The sequence below is a fragment of the Haliotis rufescens genome, unplaced genomic scaffold, assembly GCF_023055435.1.
Source record: "Haliotis rufescens isolate VD_foot unplaced genomic scaffold, xgHalRufe1.0.p SCAF_2, whole genome shotgun sequence".
In the NCBI taxonomy this organism is placed as follows: Eukaryota; Metazoa; Mollusca; class Gastropoda; order Lepetellida; family Haliotidae; genus Haliotis; species Haliotis rufescens.
Genome location: NW_025963890.1, coordinates 4,400,185 through 4,418,909, shown reverse-complemented (window position 1 = coordinate 4,418,909; position 18,725 = coordinate 4,400,185). Strand labels below are relative to the sequence as shown.

Genomic DNA, 18,725 nt, shown 5'->3' with positions numbered 1-18,725 from the left:
ACTTATCTTCTCCGAAAATGTCTGGAAATGTCCATTGTAGTTGCTTTGCTATAGCATAAATGGGCTGATCTGCACCCAGAACACCCATCTGACCGGGATTCAGGAACTCTGTACCTTGCATGGTGAGTTCCATTGTATGTTTCATCATGGATTCGTCCTTCGTCTTGGCCCCCTGCTTCTAGGTACAAACAAGGGAGTGTTGTGTAGCTCAACTGGATGTACGATAGCATATGATTCTGGAAGTTAGGGCACAGATGTATCAGAGAAGTCCAGTTGAATAGGAGCTCACTCTACTCCTTGGTTTTCCCAAGATAGATAGTTAGTTGCACTCAAAGCAGTGCCATGAAACTCATCCTGTGAAAAGTTTCCCTTATTATGACTATCCAAGTTGTCCACATCAAAGGTGACAAAAACATTGCATCGCAGATAAGTTGGCAGAACAATTCCATCCTCAGAATGGCGCTTGCAGACTGCTCGTGCAATAGCTTGTTTTACTTCCATAACACGGCTATAGGACACTGATAGGCCGAATTGGTGGGCATTCTCGATCTGTTTCTTAAGTCGTGCATCTCCGTGCATCTTAAGGCCTTGGTAAAGGGAGAATGGTGTCTCATGCGCTTTTCCATGTCGTATGGTGCTTGTTTTGGTTGTGTGGTGTGTCCCACTACATGTGTCATAATGAGCAGTTGTGAGATTGTACATGCAATTTTTACCCTCCCGTGTACACATTCATCCATTTCGATATCACCTTGCTCTCGCAGAATTGATGGACCTTGGAGGATGATATTGATGAAGCTATGAAGCTCTTCTGGTACAGGAGAGGTTAGGCAGTCTGGGGAGAAAGACCCATGGAAGGGTTCCTGCTTCTGGAGACAACACCTGCGCAAAATCACTGCTGCCCACATCAGTAAAAAGGCATCATCTTGACCAAGTTGGGACTCATGAGCTTTCGCGAGCAGATCTGGAATCTTTGTATTATTAGAAATGTAGATTTCCTTCCCCTGTGACAACTCAGCCCATTCCGGAAGAAGATTGAGAATATGCTCTTTAAACCTTGTTGAATGTGGCTGCCTAGTATTGTGGCAGGGACTTCCTTGTTCCTCCATCAGTTTTCGGTACATCTGCCGAAGTGCTGATAGCTTATATACTGAGTCTGAATCCTCAACAAGAGCTACGATTTGCGCTGTAGCCTTTGGATGAAACTCAGGTTGAACAGGGCTTGTGGATGCTCGACGATCAGCAGCGTGTGCAGAGTCTCGCAGATGCAAGTAGCATTGGACATGGTAAAAAACATCACCAGCATGGGCATCCGCAGCTTGTGCAAACAATTTACCCATTAACCGGAAATTATTATTTGACTTTGCCCAGCTTTTCAGATTTGCATCTACGTTGGCAGTTGCCACCTTGCGTAAATTGGTCTGGTCATCTCCATCACAAATAATGCAGCATTTGACATCACTGCTTTTTCCATGTGATAGTCCCCGCTGATCTGAGTTTTTTTGGTGAACTCTGTGCACTGTCCTCATGTTTTTGACGCAGCCTCTTCACACAAGAACTACTACAGTAGCTCCTACACGTTTTGTGATACTTAGCATTATTGGATCGGAGTGTTTCTGCAATACCTGATCCATCATTTAGTTGATCAAAGGCGACTGTAATACCAGACGGAACGGCATTGATTGTCTTAAAGTCAGTCAGGTCTCTGTCAAGAGTCAAAAGTACTTCCTCCTTTGGTGTTTGCAACTGTCCACTTTTATCTGACTGGCAAAGACAGCAAAGTTCCCAATTGAAACTTTCCATTGTTGGCGCAATATCACAGGTACAATTTACTATTATTTTACCAGCACCACTGTTCTCGCCAATTCAGCTAAACACACCTACAAAGACGGAAAAATATGAACACATTCGCTGGAAAAGTAACCATATAGGCCACCTATGCGTGAGTAATGCCCAATTAGTCATGACAAAATATTTCAGCGGTCCTGGAAGAAGAGTGAGTTAAATTTTTCATCGCATCGGCCATATTGCAGCCATATCGTGATTCTGGAAGAAGAACAAAATACATGCCAGGAACAATTTATGTGACCTTTATGTGTTCAATAATATAAACCATCAACCACCAAGCAGTGCATAATCTCATTTGCAGACCAGAAAATAACCTTACTGTGTCGCATCAAAATTAAAATCAAAGTTTTTGCCCTTAATACTCTGACAATTAAATGGTCCAAAGCATATTTTGTATGTCAAAACAAAGCTCAATTTGTTATGGTTTTTTTAAATTTCTTATGTTGTTCTCATTTGTGAACTTTTTCTGTGAGGTAAAATGACCATAAAAAAGATATTTGATTTGAATAAAATATGTTTTCAACCACTAAATTGACAAAAAAGCACTTCTACATCAAAACAAAGATCACATTTGGAAGCCTTGAGGTCAAAAACCTACAAAAAGCGCCTCAATTCAGGATCCTATGACTTTTGGTTATGAAGTTAGGAAAAATCAAATAGGGATTGGCGGCCATCTAGGATATTGCCAATATGGCCACCCCAATGAGCGCTGGCTTTGGCGCCCTCCAAAAATGGATAAATTATGTTCTGGTCTACATCTGTGCCAAATTAGATGCTTGTAGACACCTCTGCACAATACCTCATAATGGCTCCCTAAGGGCCTGGACTATACTAGACCCTACATAAGTTTCCGTTGACCTCTTAGTAAACTTCTCTAAATTTGGTCCCTAGCCAAACAACTTATAGGTACATGTGCAGCTAGACTGGGTTCGGTGTATTCTTAGGGACTGATTAGATATTCCAACTTTTTTCCCTGAAAAGAAATAAGGATTTATCCAAAATGAACTATTTTGAAGCAGTGGCAGAATATTTACCGTCTCTAAAACAAATTCTTATCAAAAGAAAGCTTTCTGTATTTCAGACATGTTTCAAATATTCGCCTTTAAAAAATATCACGTTAGGACTGATATTCGTGAAAACTGTCGTTGGTACTCAACATTGTTAACTAAACGACACTGTCAAAGGAATTTAGGGGAACAGTTGCATGTGTTTGTGACGGGTTTTCAAATTTTCGCGAACCCCTGGTATCATTAATTAATATGCGATAGTGATTCATAAACACATGATCATAATATAGTCGGTATCGTACAATCGACTCTGCTGTTTGTAGAGATTTCTTATAGTTATTGAAATAGTTGTAAAGCTGTTATTCACAATACGCGGTGGCTTGGCGACTGTGTGCCCTGTCACGACCTCATGGACAATCAGTGTGTAATTCACACAGTAACTGATCTAGAGATATTGATCTATATTGGTTCAGTCAGGTCAATAGGAACATGGGCAGTCATCTACTGGACAAGAGATAAACCAAGGTGTGATCCCAAGGCCAGTCAAGCAAACCAATCTGCTGTAAACATCATTGATAGACCTCAAGAGCCTAGAGGCTTGTTTATATCACTGTGAGCCCTGGTCTTCAGTAAGTGATACAGTTTGTACACACGTCGTTCATTGCCTAAGAGGCGACTGACGGGCTCGGGTGGTCAGGCTCGCTGGCTTGGGTGCAATTGAGTGGATCGATGCTCATGATATCAATCACTGGATTATCTGGTCCAGACTCGATTATTTACAGACCACCGTCATTATAGCTGGAATATTGCTGAGTTAGGCGTTAAAGAACAAACAAAACATGTCGTTCAACTCTAAATATAGGGAATCTAGATCCAAAAATATCCTTTTATCAGAAATGGGTTGTTTTACGAAAATAATATACACATGTAAATCCATATAGATATTCGAATTCAGCTTATTTAGTTTGTCTTCGTTGATTAATAATAACATCACCGAAATGTTTTCGTAATAGATATAGCCAAATATATTTTGGTCGTTCGTTGTCATCAATAGGTCTCTACGTGTACTTGGATGAATAAGATGATTAATCCTACCGGTTAATTAAAAGTGAATCTTTACAGACCTACAAACTTTACTTCGATGAACAATTTACCTTTTCCGCTTGAAACCCGAACGTTCAATCACCACATTCTGTTTGTGTGGTGGTTTTATTTGCGAAGCACTTATATGCATAGCCTCAGCGAACGCTGAGTAATTTATTGCATCATTCTGTAACTGGCCGTCACGGGAAAATGAAAAGAAATCATTTTAAAAACGGGCAACTTTGCATGTGATCTTTTTGTGTTAGTAGCTGGCAGCAATGTCGACACAAAAAACACAGACATGCAGATATAACTTCTTCAATAAAAAAATACAAAAATAAAACAATGTCATGGGATAACCAAATGGACTCCCCACCATGCTGTTTCTCCCAGTGATGAGAAGAGGGCGGTGGACTTCGCCACTGACTACAGTGACGTGCATGCTTTACCCCTGTCTTGTCGTATGCCCAAACAGAAGAATAATAGGGTGATGGCTTCACCCAGTGACACAACAAAGGCTGGAGTGTACAAGATGTATGTTGCATCGTCACAGAATCAAAGAACTATATCACTGTCAATATTTATATTTAATTCCATATGATTTAATGCGCCCGTCATCTGACGTATGTGGTTTTATTTTACAAAAATATCTCATGGAGGGTCATGACTGTTGTCTTACGGAGTTTTGTGATGGCGTCATTTGTGACGTCACTGGTATAACGAACGAATGAGTCATGCGATTGTATGTTATGTTTCATAACACTATAGCTGGCCTTTTTCCGTTCATGCATTAAGAAATCTCGTTAGTCGTGTCGATTCTGGTGAAGTGACCCGATAAACAAAGTGCTGATTTAATAAATCATGTGTCTGTGTATGATCGTGTGGGGGTAATGGGGGGCGGTATTGAGGGTGGGTACTAGGGACAGGATATATTTTTCATCAAACTGAACAATGAGCTGAAGAGCTGACTTATTTCTCACACCACATTATATGCTTATCTACCAGGACCTACTTGCCCGAAACGATCGATCTCAGCGCTTTGTTCGCAAATCTACGGTGTGAGTGTCGAATAAGCATCGAAGTAGCGTCGACATCGCGTTGTGTATGTTTAGCGAATACGTTGTTTCATTTTGGGTAAGACATTGCCTTGAGGACAAAATTATCCTCGTCATTTTTTATTAACAAATTTGTATTTGTTTTTTTGTTGTTGTTGTTTTTGTTTGTTTGGTTTGTTTTGTTTTGTTTTGTTGCCCTGCATTCACATTTAACACGCATTTAGCTTTTGTGGCAAGGTCAGTACATGCACCTGCACAACTGTCTATATCAAACACTCTGTTTCAAAGCCAAGGGTGTTCACCTACGTACGACTGAAGATGGGCGCTGATTCAGAAGAATTGAAAGGAAATAACTCATTCAGTGTTCAATATAAATACTCGGGGATTCAGTGTGGAAATGCTTTTAACGATGATCTTTTATAACAACACACTTGCTACACGGTGTATTTACAGTTCACAAACTTTAACATACACAAACTGTCGAAAATTGTCATAAAACTTCAAATTCCAAAGAGTGTTTGTCAGCCATGATATGGGCATGTTGCTTGGTGATATGACCTAGATACGGGGCATTACAGATAGGGTTGAAAGCCATCAATGAATGCGCTCGACTGTTAATTATTTTCTGAGGAGGGCTGTCCTAGCCAGTTGCATACCCGACTTAGTGAGCCTATCCGTTTAAAACGCTACACATGTGCTCTCAACCAGGGAGACACAAAAACCTGATGTCGGACAGGCAGATCGAGTTATATAAGTACCACTGTGGCAAAATGGATATCTTAAAGTTTACTGGTAAATACATGTTTTTAATATACCGTTATGCATCGTTATAACGTGTTGTATTGTAAGCGGTTAACTCTAGTTACAATAGCATTATAACGAGGACATCCATTGGTTATATAGCACTGGTTACTGCTACTGTTATCAATGACAGCTTATTAGCGTTTTATTCAGTAGGTATAACCCACATTTACATCATGAATAAGTCAATAGAGGAGTTTATGTGTTTGCTAGAATAAGAGAACCCTTTTGATGACAAAAAGAGCGCATTTATTGGTTTCCGCTGTATAATTTTAAAATTTGTGAAAATAACATTAACAACATGACACAGAACCTGGTTCTCAAAAGAGAACTGTAAATATTGAGGCAGATGTATAAATATACGTTTTGTCAATAACGCAGTTTACAATAGCACCACACAGCTGTCAATGGCGTACTGACACGATGGTAAATAGTGTATGCAGTGGTCCGTCACTTACTTGTAAAAGCCCTTCTCTAGGGTCTCGATGATGGCGTTGCTGATCCTCTTCAGAATCCCATGTTTCTTGGGAGTTTTACTCCTCGATAACTGTTCCCTGCTCCCTGAATTCATTTTGAAGGAAGACGACACACTTCCACCATAAACGCCGCTCCGACCTAGTCGACACACCTGGACGCTTTAGCACACCTGTAGACAATGTTACACCAGGACGTATGTCATTACAGGTAAAATGATCTCACAGTTGAAGTCGTCGAGTCACCGCCATCTCAATGTTTCCTTCAACACCGCCTGGTTCCCCCACGTCTGGCCTGGATCCAATAGCTAAACAATGTGAACGAGATCCACCAAGTATTGAAGACCGATCGATTGATTGTATCGCGGCTTTCGGTTGTGACCGATCTCTGCATAGTCACGTGATGAGTCACGTGGCAACAAGTACATCCGCACTCTCATTTACGTGTGCTGTCGATGTACGTACATGTGTTTTTATTAGGGGCGTTTATTGCCTAAGCAATCAATGGCTTAGCGGGCGAGCTATGGTTATACAACAATGGCAACTTGCCAGGATTACAAGCTGCACGGATAAGTTGACTAGTTTTTGGACAATCCGCCCAGCTTATGCAACAGTTTCCTAATGTTCATTCATGCATGAAGCTTAAGTGGGGTCCGCACATTACATAAAGTAATTATGAAGCCAAATTATATGTGTGAGCATGAACTAGACTCTGTCAATATTTGGCTTGATATAATTTTATTGATAAAGACATTTCAGCGTTCACGCTTTACGTTTACATCAACAATGGGTTCTTGGCGTATGTCGTGATGGTATCGATTTGTTTTCTTTATGTAAGTATCGAACGCCATGAACCAGAAGGGTCAGAAACTGGAACGCGAAGACTAATGTACTAAAAAATTGTATCAACGTTGTCCGATCGCGAGATGAGGAGCACTTGTTATTTGACAATAAACTACAAACATCATGAAGTCTTTGAAATGCATTTAGAAGTGATACTGTACCACATAAGGAAGAGAATTTATGGATTGAAAATTTCTTTATTATGAGGAACACAACGTTTCGGAGTATATGCTTACTCCTTCATCAGGTTAAAGAAAATCTTTGAAAGGCATTTAGAAGTGATGCACATGAGGAAGAGAATTTAAGGATGAAAATTTCTTTACTATGAGGAACACAACGTTTCGGAGTATATGCTTACTCCTTCATCGGGTTAAAAAAAGTCATTGAAAGGCATTTAGAAGTGATGCACATGAGGAAGAGAATTTATGGATTGTAAATTTCTTTATTATGAGGAACACAACGTTTCGGAGTATATACTTACTCCTTCATCGGGTTAAAGAATGCTATAGGCAGAGAGCATATATATGTACATGTAAGAACAACAAAAGTAATAAGATAACAAAAGGTGGAAACTTAACAAGGGAAGCCAATAATTAGCGCTGATAGGTGATAAGCAATAGACACTGGACGCCAATACTTTACAGTAATTAGCGCTGAAAGTTATGGACAGCTGGAAGCCAGGACTAAATTATCACTGACTGGTAATTGGCATTGGGCAAACCTATCACCTGTTAGCGCCAATTATCTGTTGGCTGATGAAGGAGAAAGCATATACTCCGAAACGTGTGTTCCTCGTAATAAGTGAGTGAGTGAGTATGGTTTTACACCGCTTTTAGCAAAATTCCAGCAATATAACGACGAGAAATGGGCTTCACACATTGTACCCATGTCGGGAATCGACCCCGGGTCTTCGGCGTGACGAGCAAACGCTTCAACCACTAGGCTACCCGACCGCCACTCCTCATAATAAAGAAGTTGATATCAATAAATTCTCTTACTTACAAACATCATCTTTTTATACAAATTATATTTCAACATTCCTGTGAAAACATAACTGATAATTTTTTTACTGAGCGATTTATTTTTAATAACAATGGGTCCTTGACGTCTATCGTGTCGGTCTCGACTTTCTTGTTTGCCGAACTCCGTCATTTCCCCGAGGCAAGGGAGTTAACTGCCTTTTATAGTCAGTTAGCGCCTTTGCCTCGGGAAGATGAACTTCATGATCAGCCTCCTGAATGTTGTGAAGTCACAATGGGTAATGAAGCAGAATCTAACCACAGGGGTGAGGCACTGTAGAAAGACAGTGTTACCAAATTCAGTATGTGAGGGAATTAATCACATAGTAGTTACAAACATGGCGTAAGTTGTAAAATAGAAACTAATTGAAAGCAATTTGTTCACATTGTTTTAAACATATACAAGTGTTGATTGAACATTTTATATCAGGAAAAACATATTACTGTAAATTTGATTTGTTTGCCATTTTAATAAAGACATGATATTTTAATAATAATTCGTTGCTGCTGTGTATCTGCCTGGCTACAGTGTTTTTTGTGTATTTTCGTGTTTTCCGTTGTAACCGAGAGAGAAATAGAGGATTCATCACGAGTGTTTTTTAATATGGGAAATATCAACCGAGTCTTAGTTAATCGGTATTTGCCGAGCCTTTGGCGAGGCAAATACCGATTAACGGGACGAGGTTGATATTTCCCATATTAAAAAACACGAGTGATGAATTCTATTTATCATTTTCACATTTTTGCTTCCAAATTAAGGAATAATTGCATTAAACATTAACATCAGCAACTTGTCGAAATCTTACGTATAGATCGTGCGTAGTGATACATGTTTTCCATAGACATGTAAACCAAAATAAACAATTCGCTGAGAAAAAAAGTTCCTCGGATTATTTTAAACAAAATACTTGAACAGACTTTTGCAGAATAATTGAAACTTTAATAACGGTAACAACAACGATTCTGTGTAATCTGATTATATCTCTGGTGTAACTTCACTTATAATATATAGTTTCAAATCAAACCGCTCGCTCTTCCGGTTATCTAATTTGCATATCTAATTTGCATACTTATGTCATTGGGGTATGACATACATGTTTTTATGTCATAAGCTTATGTCATGGATAAATGCTTAAGTTAAATGATAAAAAGACATTGTTACCGGATATCGAATTTTCAATATCATTGTAACGTATCTACCGGTACCGTGAATTACCAATTTCAGTCTACGATAATATTCCTGTTAATCATCAGAGTAATGTGAGACAACGCATACGTATACAACGAATAGACGGAGCACCCAGAACAATAGGTAATGCTACATAGTGTAAAATCGGAATTTTGTTCTGAGAGCTCACCGTTCGCCTGGACCATATATATTTGTGGCACCCGAACCACTTGTCAAATCCGAGTCATCAGACGCTAAGATGTATGATGGATTCAGGGATCTGTGTATCGCAGCTGAGTGGGAACCATATGTGATGACATGAGCATGCCAAATGGCGGAAACTTCGCGGCGGAAACCTATTTTCTAAAACATTCCAAATGATTCTAGGGTTAGTTGCCTTTGTTTCGGAATGATAACTGGTGTCTTGATAAATACTGTAAATGTTATTGATCTTTAGTTGTTTGTTTTGTTGGAAGGTTTGTTGTTAACCTACTGGATGCCGAGTTTTATTTCTGACGCACATTTTCCTAAGATCGGAAGAGTGAAGGTTGTGCGAGAATTGCGCTCACGCGGCACTGGATCTACCTCTGGCTATAATTTTACGCAGAGGTGGAGAATATTAAATTTCCTATTTGATGGTGTAAATTTAACTGCACATATTAAACCGGTTTTAAAAAAGACAATTCTAAGTATTGTCCGAGAATTTATTCTGCGTTGAAAAACAGTAAATTTCTCCGCTCTTTATCGTACACCGATAAAAGTACTGTGTCACGATTTCTTTTATTTAGAAGATCTACGGAAACTGTGAGCGAACAAAATACTGCCTAATATCTGAACGACATAACTACATATCAAATGGAGTTATATGCGTATGTACAACGACATACATTCAATGCCAAAAATAACATGCCGTAAATGACGAAAACTGATTTTTCTCTATGACGTCAAAAGGCGACAGAGAGGTTACACACGTACAAAGAAAAGGGGGCATAACTCCGCTATGCTTAGCACTAGTTTATTGTAGCTCAGGTCACTTGATGAGAATTAGCTGTGGATAAGGACAAAATATTTTCGTGGTGTTTTGTTCAGGAGGAACCAAACTATTCCAACACAAATATCGATATTGAAAATGTATACGTTTAGTGATAAAATATACCCATAAGAAATGATGAAATCGTTCTTCATAAAAAAGGAGGTAATAGAGAAATGGATGGCCTTATCTAACCTATAACTTAGTCTTTAGATTCCAACATTCTCCTGATTGTGTAAGTGTAATTTGCATCATTATTAATGGAGCACTAGCCTTATCATCAAATGTAATGAAATACCCCAAAAAAATAAAAACCATTCCTTTTGACGTGAAGATCCGGGGTAGAATAGGTCTTCAGCAACCCATGCTTGCCGTAAAAAGCTACTATGCTTGTCGTAAAAGGCGACTAGCGGGATTGGGTGGTCAGGCTCGCTGACTTGGTTGATGCATGTCATCGATCCCAATTGCGTGGATCGATGTTCATGATGTAGATCACTGGATTGTCTGGTCCAGACTCGATTATTTACAGACCGCCGTCATATAGCTGGAATATTGCTGAGTGCGGCGTAAAACAACAAACCAAACAAAAACCTTTTGACGTCATGGCTGGTTTTATGTTTTTGATAACGTCGGAGAAAGACGACACTGGTATTTTGATTGATATATATCTCCCCTAGTTTTCGTTCATGGTATGGAAAATCTCGATGTGTGAAACGGAATTTGACGCTTTTTCGACACAACATAAAATGACTGCTTTCACCAAGTAAATAATGTCTCGAATATGTAAACAATTAGATAGTTTATTGTGTATCTTAATTGGACAAGACACGCACCTGTTTGGCATCAATTTACATAATGAAATACCCCAAAGAATATTTCAAAACAACCAAAATTATATTCAATATTGGACATATATTTGTTCATTATTATGTTATTATTTCTTACACAATAAAAGATGCGAAGAAAGCTCTATTGGTATAGAATTATCAGGATAATCGTATACGTTTGAACCAACGGGGTACCTGGCATGGGTTTTATTTTTATACAATTCCTGGAGAAATAAAGTAAACAGTTTAATATCCTGTGATGACAATAATGAAAAAAGAGTTAACCCATTGATTATATAATGCAAAATGAGAGGAATAATTCGTAAATTGTTTGTGACTAACGCGCGCACCTGGCGAATCGTTAGATATCACTGTTCTGTGTATCAAACGACATAATAAACAATTCCAAGACCAAGACAATTCTTTCAGAAATGTGTACATATATTTTATCGAAAAATAGTATCCATTTTGTTAAAGTAATATATTCAGTTTTAGTTATAAAATAAAATGAAACGGCTATTCATGGACATTGGATATATGAACTTATAATATTTACTATTACACATCCCAAGAAATACGTACATGCTGCAGTTACATTTACACTTCATCTTGTAACACTTGTCCAAAGGAAAGAAATATCGTATTCGATACTATAACCTATCAATTGTTATGTAAACAATGTTGAAACAAACAGGAGATTATCAAAGGTTCGTTCATACATGTTGTGGCCTATATTTCCGTATGATATTTTGAACATTGACAAATATCCAAAGTGAAATTAATTGTGTGAAAAAATGTATAAAAGATATGCAAAATATAGATCTACATCATGACTGAAACTGTAAGTGTAAGCAGCATGATACATGACCGTGTGCACTCTTATTCAAGGACCTTCACCTCAAAGAAATTACCAAATATGTACAACAATGTTGACGTATGACATCACTACCTGTGACCGACTTTTACAAAATTGCGTGTTCACTGTCAACATGGTCAACAGTACGCGGGATTTTACGAGGGGACGTTCGTTGATTCAAGGATCGTATGTACATAAATGTGACATGTAAGTAATCAGAAACATTCTGACAATCTATGTACTGTTATTTGTTGTTATAATTTTCATTGAAACAAACGGATATAGTCAGAAATTCCGATAAATACCGTTGTCGTTGTGCGTGATTTTGCGTCCGTCATATGGCGTCACACAGAACGGTAACTTTGACAAGTTCTGTTGAAAATAGCAAATCATTGCAATGGATCTATTTTAAATTCCCTAATTCTTCCTACGATTCTCTTCCCATGAATATTCTGAAAATGTTGAGCCAATATCCTAAACGAATAGACGAATGGATAGCTCAAAATAGGAGAAAATGCTACACTGTGTAAAATCTGTATTTTGCTTTGTTTACATTTCAAACAAGTGCATTTTTTCGAGCACAGCGTTCGTTTTCACACCTAACTTAATTTGCTTGATTTCATCTAGCCACTTTGTATTGGTGACAAAGACCATTGGTCATTTTATTGTAAAATGTATGAGGAATTCAAGGATCTATGTATCGCAGCTAAGTTTGAAATATACGTGATGTTACAGGCGTCTCATAACTGGTGTACCTGAAACGTGATTTTGTAAACACTATCCAATATGGCGGAAAGTTCACTTCTGCGTTCGTGTTTGCGTATTTGCCAAAACATTCTAAACGATTCTAGGGTTATCGGAGACGTTTTGGAAATCATTGGTGATTTCATAAAAGACAGATACCCGTGATCACTAATATGCCATTTTTGAAATTCATTTCTCCGAGTAAATTTACGAAATTTAGAATTCAAAACATGCTGTAAATAACGCCGTGAGTGGTGATTTAGTAACGTGTAAACATTGGCGACATTTACGATGTACCTAATTTTCAGAGGTCATTTTCAATACTTTTGCTTGGCCTAAAATGCCAGTGGGTGATATCACAGAACAGGTAATTTCCCACCTTATTCAAAACTGTGAAGTGTATCTGTGTGGGTGATGTATTTTGAATTTTATTCGCCTTAAAGTGAAGGTTTATGCCAGAGGGACACATCTGTCCCTGTGGCATCCATTTATCGTTTTGTGCTTGTTTGTTTGTTGTTTAGGCTGTACTCAGCAATATTCTAGCTGTGTGACGGAGGTCTGTAAATAATCGAGTGATTGATATGATGAGCATTGATCCACGCAAGTCAGCGAGTAGTCACCTCCATAGTCACAAACCATTGTCACCTCTTGCGACAAGCATGGGTTGCTGAAGACCTAACAAACCCAATCTGGTATTGCAGATATAGGATACCTTCTGGTAAGGGATGTGTGCGAGCTCCTTCCTCGCGGCTTCTAAATCTTTCAACCTTCTCGCTCAAAAAACAGGTCCTTGGGACCAGTCCTTGTAATAAAGGATTTTGTAAGTAAATTTAATTTTCAGTTTCCAAAGTTAATCACAAATACAATATGTTTGAGGCAACGGATGAGGTTGCCGCACGCCAATATGTAAAAATCCCATTTTCGAGTATTTGTTCGATGTTGATGTCTGATTTTTGATGTTTATGAATTGCATTGGTATTTAATTTCGAGGTTTAATCATATTAAATCTAACACATTCAAGAGGGTCATTTGTTTCTGCTTATGTTGAGCTCCTCTCTCCTATTGTTCAAACTGCCACGCTGTCGTGCGCAGCTAAAATCTATTAGAAACATCAAACAAATATGGTGGACAGGTATCCGGTACAATATGCAACGTTTAATGAAATAATAAACAGATAAGAGAAGTCACATACCTTTTTGAGCCAGGCACGATCGAGCTGAATTTTGATTTCAGCTTTGGGCCTATCTTTAGAATTCAGTCCGACAAACGTTTCAAATACGTCACAATACCTTACGTATGACGTAATGTGTTCGATTTTCATCCCAAAGACACAGAAAAAACACACTCTCCTACCCAGAGTTCCACGCAATTTGGATACGATAATATGCATCAACCAACGACAAGCGTAGTCGCCTTTTACAGTAAGCATGAATTGCTGAAGACCTATTCTGCCCTGGATCTTCACGGGTCTTGACAATTAGGTCTAGCACCGTACTAGTATGTTGTCATGGTTGAAAACTCTTATCTTAACTGTATTCATTTAATATTTGAGTTGATTTGTATAACTACAGCCAGACTTCATAGCATGATATGGTGTATATATCTTCTAGTGCATTCTGACCATGCCAGGACACACATTTTTACGGCAAGCATGGGTTGCTGAAGACCTATTGTACCCCGGATCTTCAAGGGACGCTCAGCTATGTAGCTGCTCTTGCAGCAAGTATTCATTGTCAGTTATGGATTTATATACTACTCAAAAGAAGTTAGAGATCACCTGATTCTTTCATATTACTATAGTTAATCTCTCATGTCATGACAGATTAACCTTACCATTATGAAAGAATCGGGTGATCCTTAACTTCTTTTGAGTAGTATATGATAAAAAGCTTAGTCCTAGGCTGGAATCTGCCCTCCCTTATCCCCGTGTCCCTATCTGATCCTAACAAGACACGCCAACCCTGAATCTTATACTTGTCATTTACATACAAAGTTACCTATCCCAGGAAACTTCACACCTGCTGTCAAAATAATTAATTCTAGCTTCACGTTGTGTCGACCGAATTAAAATGTATTGATTCAGTCATATATAGCGGCATTTTAATAAATATAATTCACCAGGTATTGATTGTGTTTATGTATTCTTATATGCCTCAGGTAAATGTAACTTTCGAAGGCTGATATAAATACTTTAGAATCAATAATGCAACTTTAATGATGGTTTTGCATCTCATGTTCTTCGCGATGTTTTGAACGTTCTTGTCGTTTTACTGCATTTTGTCCGTCAATAAGACACTTGTTAAGCCCTCATTGGTTTGTTTTATCATATTAATAGATCAGGCTGTAGCGTGTCTCTTCTTGACAGTCATTTGATATAAAAAAATATGTCCCGTGTGGCACTTATAACTATGTTGTAATTCAGGTTGTCCTTGAATAACACTAGTTGACTCAGATTACATTTTGTCGACCTTGGTTCAGAAAAGTGGTCACTCGGGTCACACAAATCTTTAATGGAACACACGCACAGGTATCCTCCCATCACAAAGCCCCACAAAGGTGAGGATTGACTGCATGCTTAATCCCACAGCGGATGATGACCAGAAGAACCTTATAATGATTGCGTATGCTTGCATATATATAATGAATTGTTTAACAAAGTTTACCCAAGCTTTAAATCAGGACTTTAGTCATTTCATATGTTTGCTATCTTGAACGTTCTCGGAGTTCACGACAACGTGACGTTGTTCAAGGTGAAAATCCGCACAAAGATTTATCTTTGACCAACTCATTACATGAATGATGTTGGCAGTAGATGAGGATGAGGGATGCTGGCCTGTGCCAAACATGTTAGATTGTAATAATTTTATAAACGCAATAAAATCTTGTGAAATTGTTTTTACAATGCTTCATACTACTTGAATGGGATGAGGATGTTGCACGCCACAGCGCAAATGCGATTCTAACACCATGTATGTTTAGCTTCTAATGTCCGATGCGTATTAAATGCGTTGATATTTAATTTCAACGTTTACTCAAATTCAGCACAATAAAGTTTCTTTTGTCACGGTAACCTTGATGTTTGTGAAACGTTGTTTTTTTTCAAATAGGCCTGCTGGTTTGTCCATTAATAGAATATTATCCATATTATTTGCACCCGATTAAAAACATTGAGACTACATTTGGTAACCACATGAAGACTGGCGAGAAAGCATATGAGCTTTGGTTTGGCCGTGTGACTATCTGGGTCATTCAACTCAAAAACTAAGCTTCTTCTCCGAAAGGTCCGGGTTCGACACCCCACATGGGTACAAATTGTTAAACTCAATTCTGATGTCCCCCGCCGTGATATTGCTGGAATATGGCTGGAGCGGTCTAAACCCCAACTCACGTACTTGTCATTGGATGCGACAGCTCAGTCAGTTGGCATCCGGATCGATACAGAGAATATTTTACGAACGCTTCATATATATAGGAGGGAAGCGCTCTTAGTATATTTATACAAGGCATGGCACGACGCAGCATCCCAACTTTGTCGCAGCGGCCAGTAATGACTGAGTCTGTATGCTGACTGTCATGTTGGACAAGGCTCCACTCCGTCAATGTCCATCACACACAAAGAGACAGATAACACGTAATCACAGACAAGAACATCCGCATTAGTTCCTCTAGCGACAAACATGCAGTACAACCTCTAGTGTACACTTAACCCTTAGTGTAACTAGGAACACTAACTGCAACCTCTAGTGTTCACCTTACCCTTAGTGTAACTAGAAACATTAACTACAACCACTAGTGTTCACCTACCCCTAAGTGTAACTAAGAACACTAACTACAACCACTAGTGTTCACCTACCCCTTAGTGTAACTAGGAAAAATTAACTACAACCACTAGTGTTCACCTACCCCTTAGTGTAACTAGGAACACTAACTGCAACCACTAGTGTTCCCCTCCCCCTTAGTGTAACTAGGAACACTAACTGCAACCCCTAGTGTTCACCTAACCCTTAGTGTAACTAGGAACATTAACTGCAACCCCTAGTGTTCACCTAACCCTCAGTGTAACTAGGAACATTAACTGCAACCCCTAGTGTTCACCTAACCCTAAGTGTAACTAGGTACACTAACTGCAACCCCTAGTGTTCACCTAACCCTTAGTGTAACTAGGTACACTAACTGCAACCCCTAGTGTTCACCTAACCCTTAGTGTAACTAGGAACACTAACTACAATCCCTAGTCTCACATTACCTTTAGTGTAACTAGGAACATTAACTGCAACCCCTAGTGTTCACCTTACCATCAGTGTAACTAGGAACACTTACTACAATCCCTAGTGTTCACCTAACCTTTTATGTAACTAGGAACACTAACTGCAACCCCTAGTGTTCACCTAACCTTTTATTAACTAGGAACACTAACTGCAACCCCTAGTGTTCACCTAACCTTTAGTGTAACTAGGAACATTAACTGCAACCCCTAGTGTTCACCTTACCATCAGTGTAACTAGGAACACTAACTACAATCCCTAGTGTTCACCTAACCTTTTATTAACTAGAGACACTAACTGCAACCCCTAGTGTTCACCTAACCCTCAGTGTAACTAGGAACATTAACTGCAACCCCTAGTGTTCACCTAACCCTCAGTGTAACTAGGAACAACTAACTACAACCCCTAGTGTTCACCTAACCCTTAGTGTAACTAGGAACATTAACTACAACCCCTAGTGTTCACCTAACCTTTTATGTAACTAGGAACACTAACTGCAACCCCTAGTGTTCACCTTACCCTTAGTGTAACTAGGAACACTAACTACAACCCCTAGTGTTCACCTACCCCTTAGTGTAACTAGGAACACTAACTACAACCCCTAGTGTTCACCTACCCCTTAGTGTAACTAGGAACACTAACTACAACCCCTAGTGTTCACCTACCCCTTAGTGTAACTAGGAACACTAACTACAACCCCTAGTGTTCACCTAACCCTTAGTGTAACTAGGAACATTAACTACAACCCCTAGTGTTCACCTAACCTTTTATGTAACAAGGAACATTAACTGCAACCCCTAGTGTTCACCTTACCCTTAGTGTAACTAGGAACACTAACTACAACCCCTAGTGTTCACCTAACCTTTTATGTAACTAGAAACACTAACTGCAAACCCTAGTGTTCACCTAACCCTCATTGTAACTAGGAACACTAACTGCAATCCCTAGTGTTCACCTAACCCTCAGTGTAACTAGGAACACTAACTGCAATCCCTAGTGTTCACCTAACCCTCAGTGTAACTAGGAACACTAACTGCAACCCTAGTGTTCACCTAACCTTTTATGTAACTAGAAACACTAACTGCAAACCCTAGTGTTCACCTAACCCTCAGTGTAACTAGGAACACTAACTACAACCCCTAGTGTTCACCTAACCCTTAGTGTAACTAGGAACATTAACTACAACCACTAGTGTTCACCTTACCCTTAGTGTAACTAGGAACATTAACTACAACCCCTAGTGTTCACCTAACCCTTAGTGTAACTAGGAACATTAACTACAACCCCTAGTGTTCACCTTACCCTTAGTGTAACTAGAAACACTAACTGCAATCCCTAGTGTTCACCTAACCCTCAGTGTAACTAGGAACATTAACTACAACCACTAGTGTTCACCTTACTCTTAGTGTAACTAGGAACATTAACTACAACCCCTAGTGTTCACCTAACCCTTAGTGTAACTAGGAACATTAACTACAACCCCTAGTGTTCACCTTACCCTTAGTGTAACTAGGAACACTAACTGCAACCCTACTGTTCACCTAACCTTTTATGTAACTAGGAACACTAACTGCAACCCCTAGTGTTCACCTTACCCTTAGTGTAACTAGGAACACTAACTGCAACCCCTAGTGTTCACCTTACCCTAAGTGTAACTAGGAACATTAACTACAACCCCTAGTGTTCACCTAACCCTTAGTGTAACTAGG

At 39.0% G+C, this 18,725-nt stretch overlaps 1 protein-coding gene across 2 annotated transcripts in view; it reads right to left on the bottom strand.

Moving 5' to 3' along the window:
* The window catches only part of LOC124112759 (protein patched homolog 3-like), a 44,338-nt gene extending 37,427 nt beyond the window's left edge, over nucleotides 1-6,911 (bottom strand). The window contains exon 1 of one of the 2 annotated variants that reach the window (XM_046472889.2): nucleotides 6,250-6,911. In XM_046472889.2, the coding sequence (XP_046328845.2) occupies nucleotides 6,250-6,362 (113 nt within the window). In that variant the 5' untranslated portion in view covers nucleotides 6,363-6,911. The remainder of the gene's footprint in view (nucleotides 1-6,249) is intronic. The other variant, XM_046472888.2, reaches the window with a different exon arrangement.
* Between the last annotated feature and the right edge of the window lie 11,814 nt (nucleotides 6,912-18,725).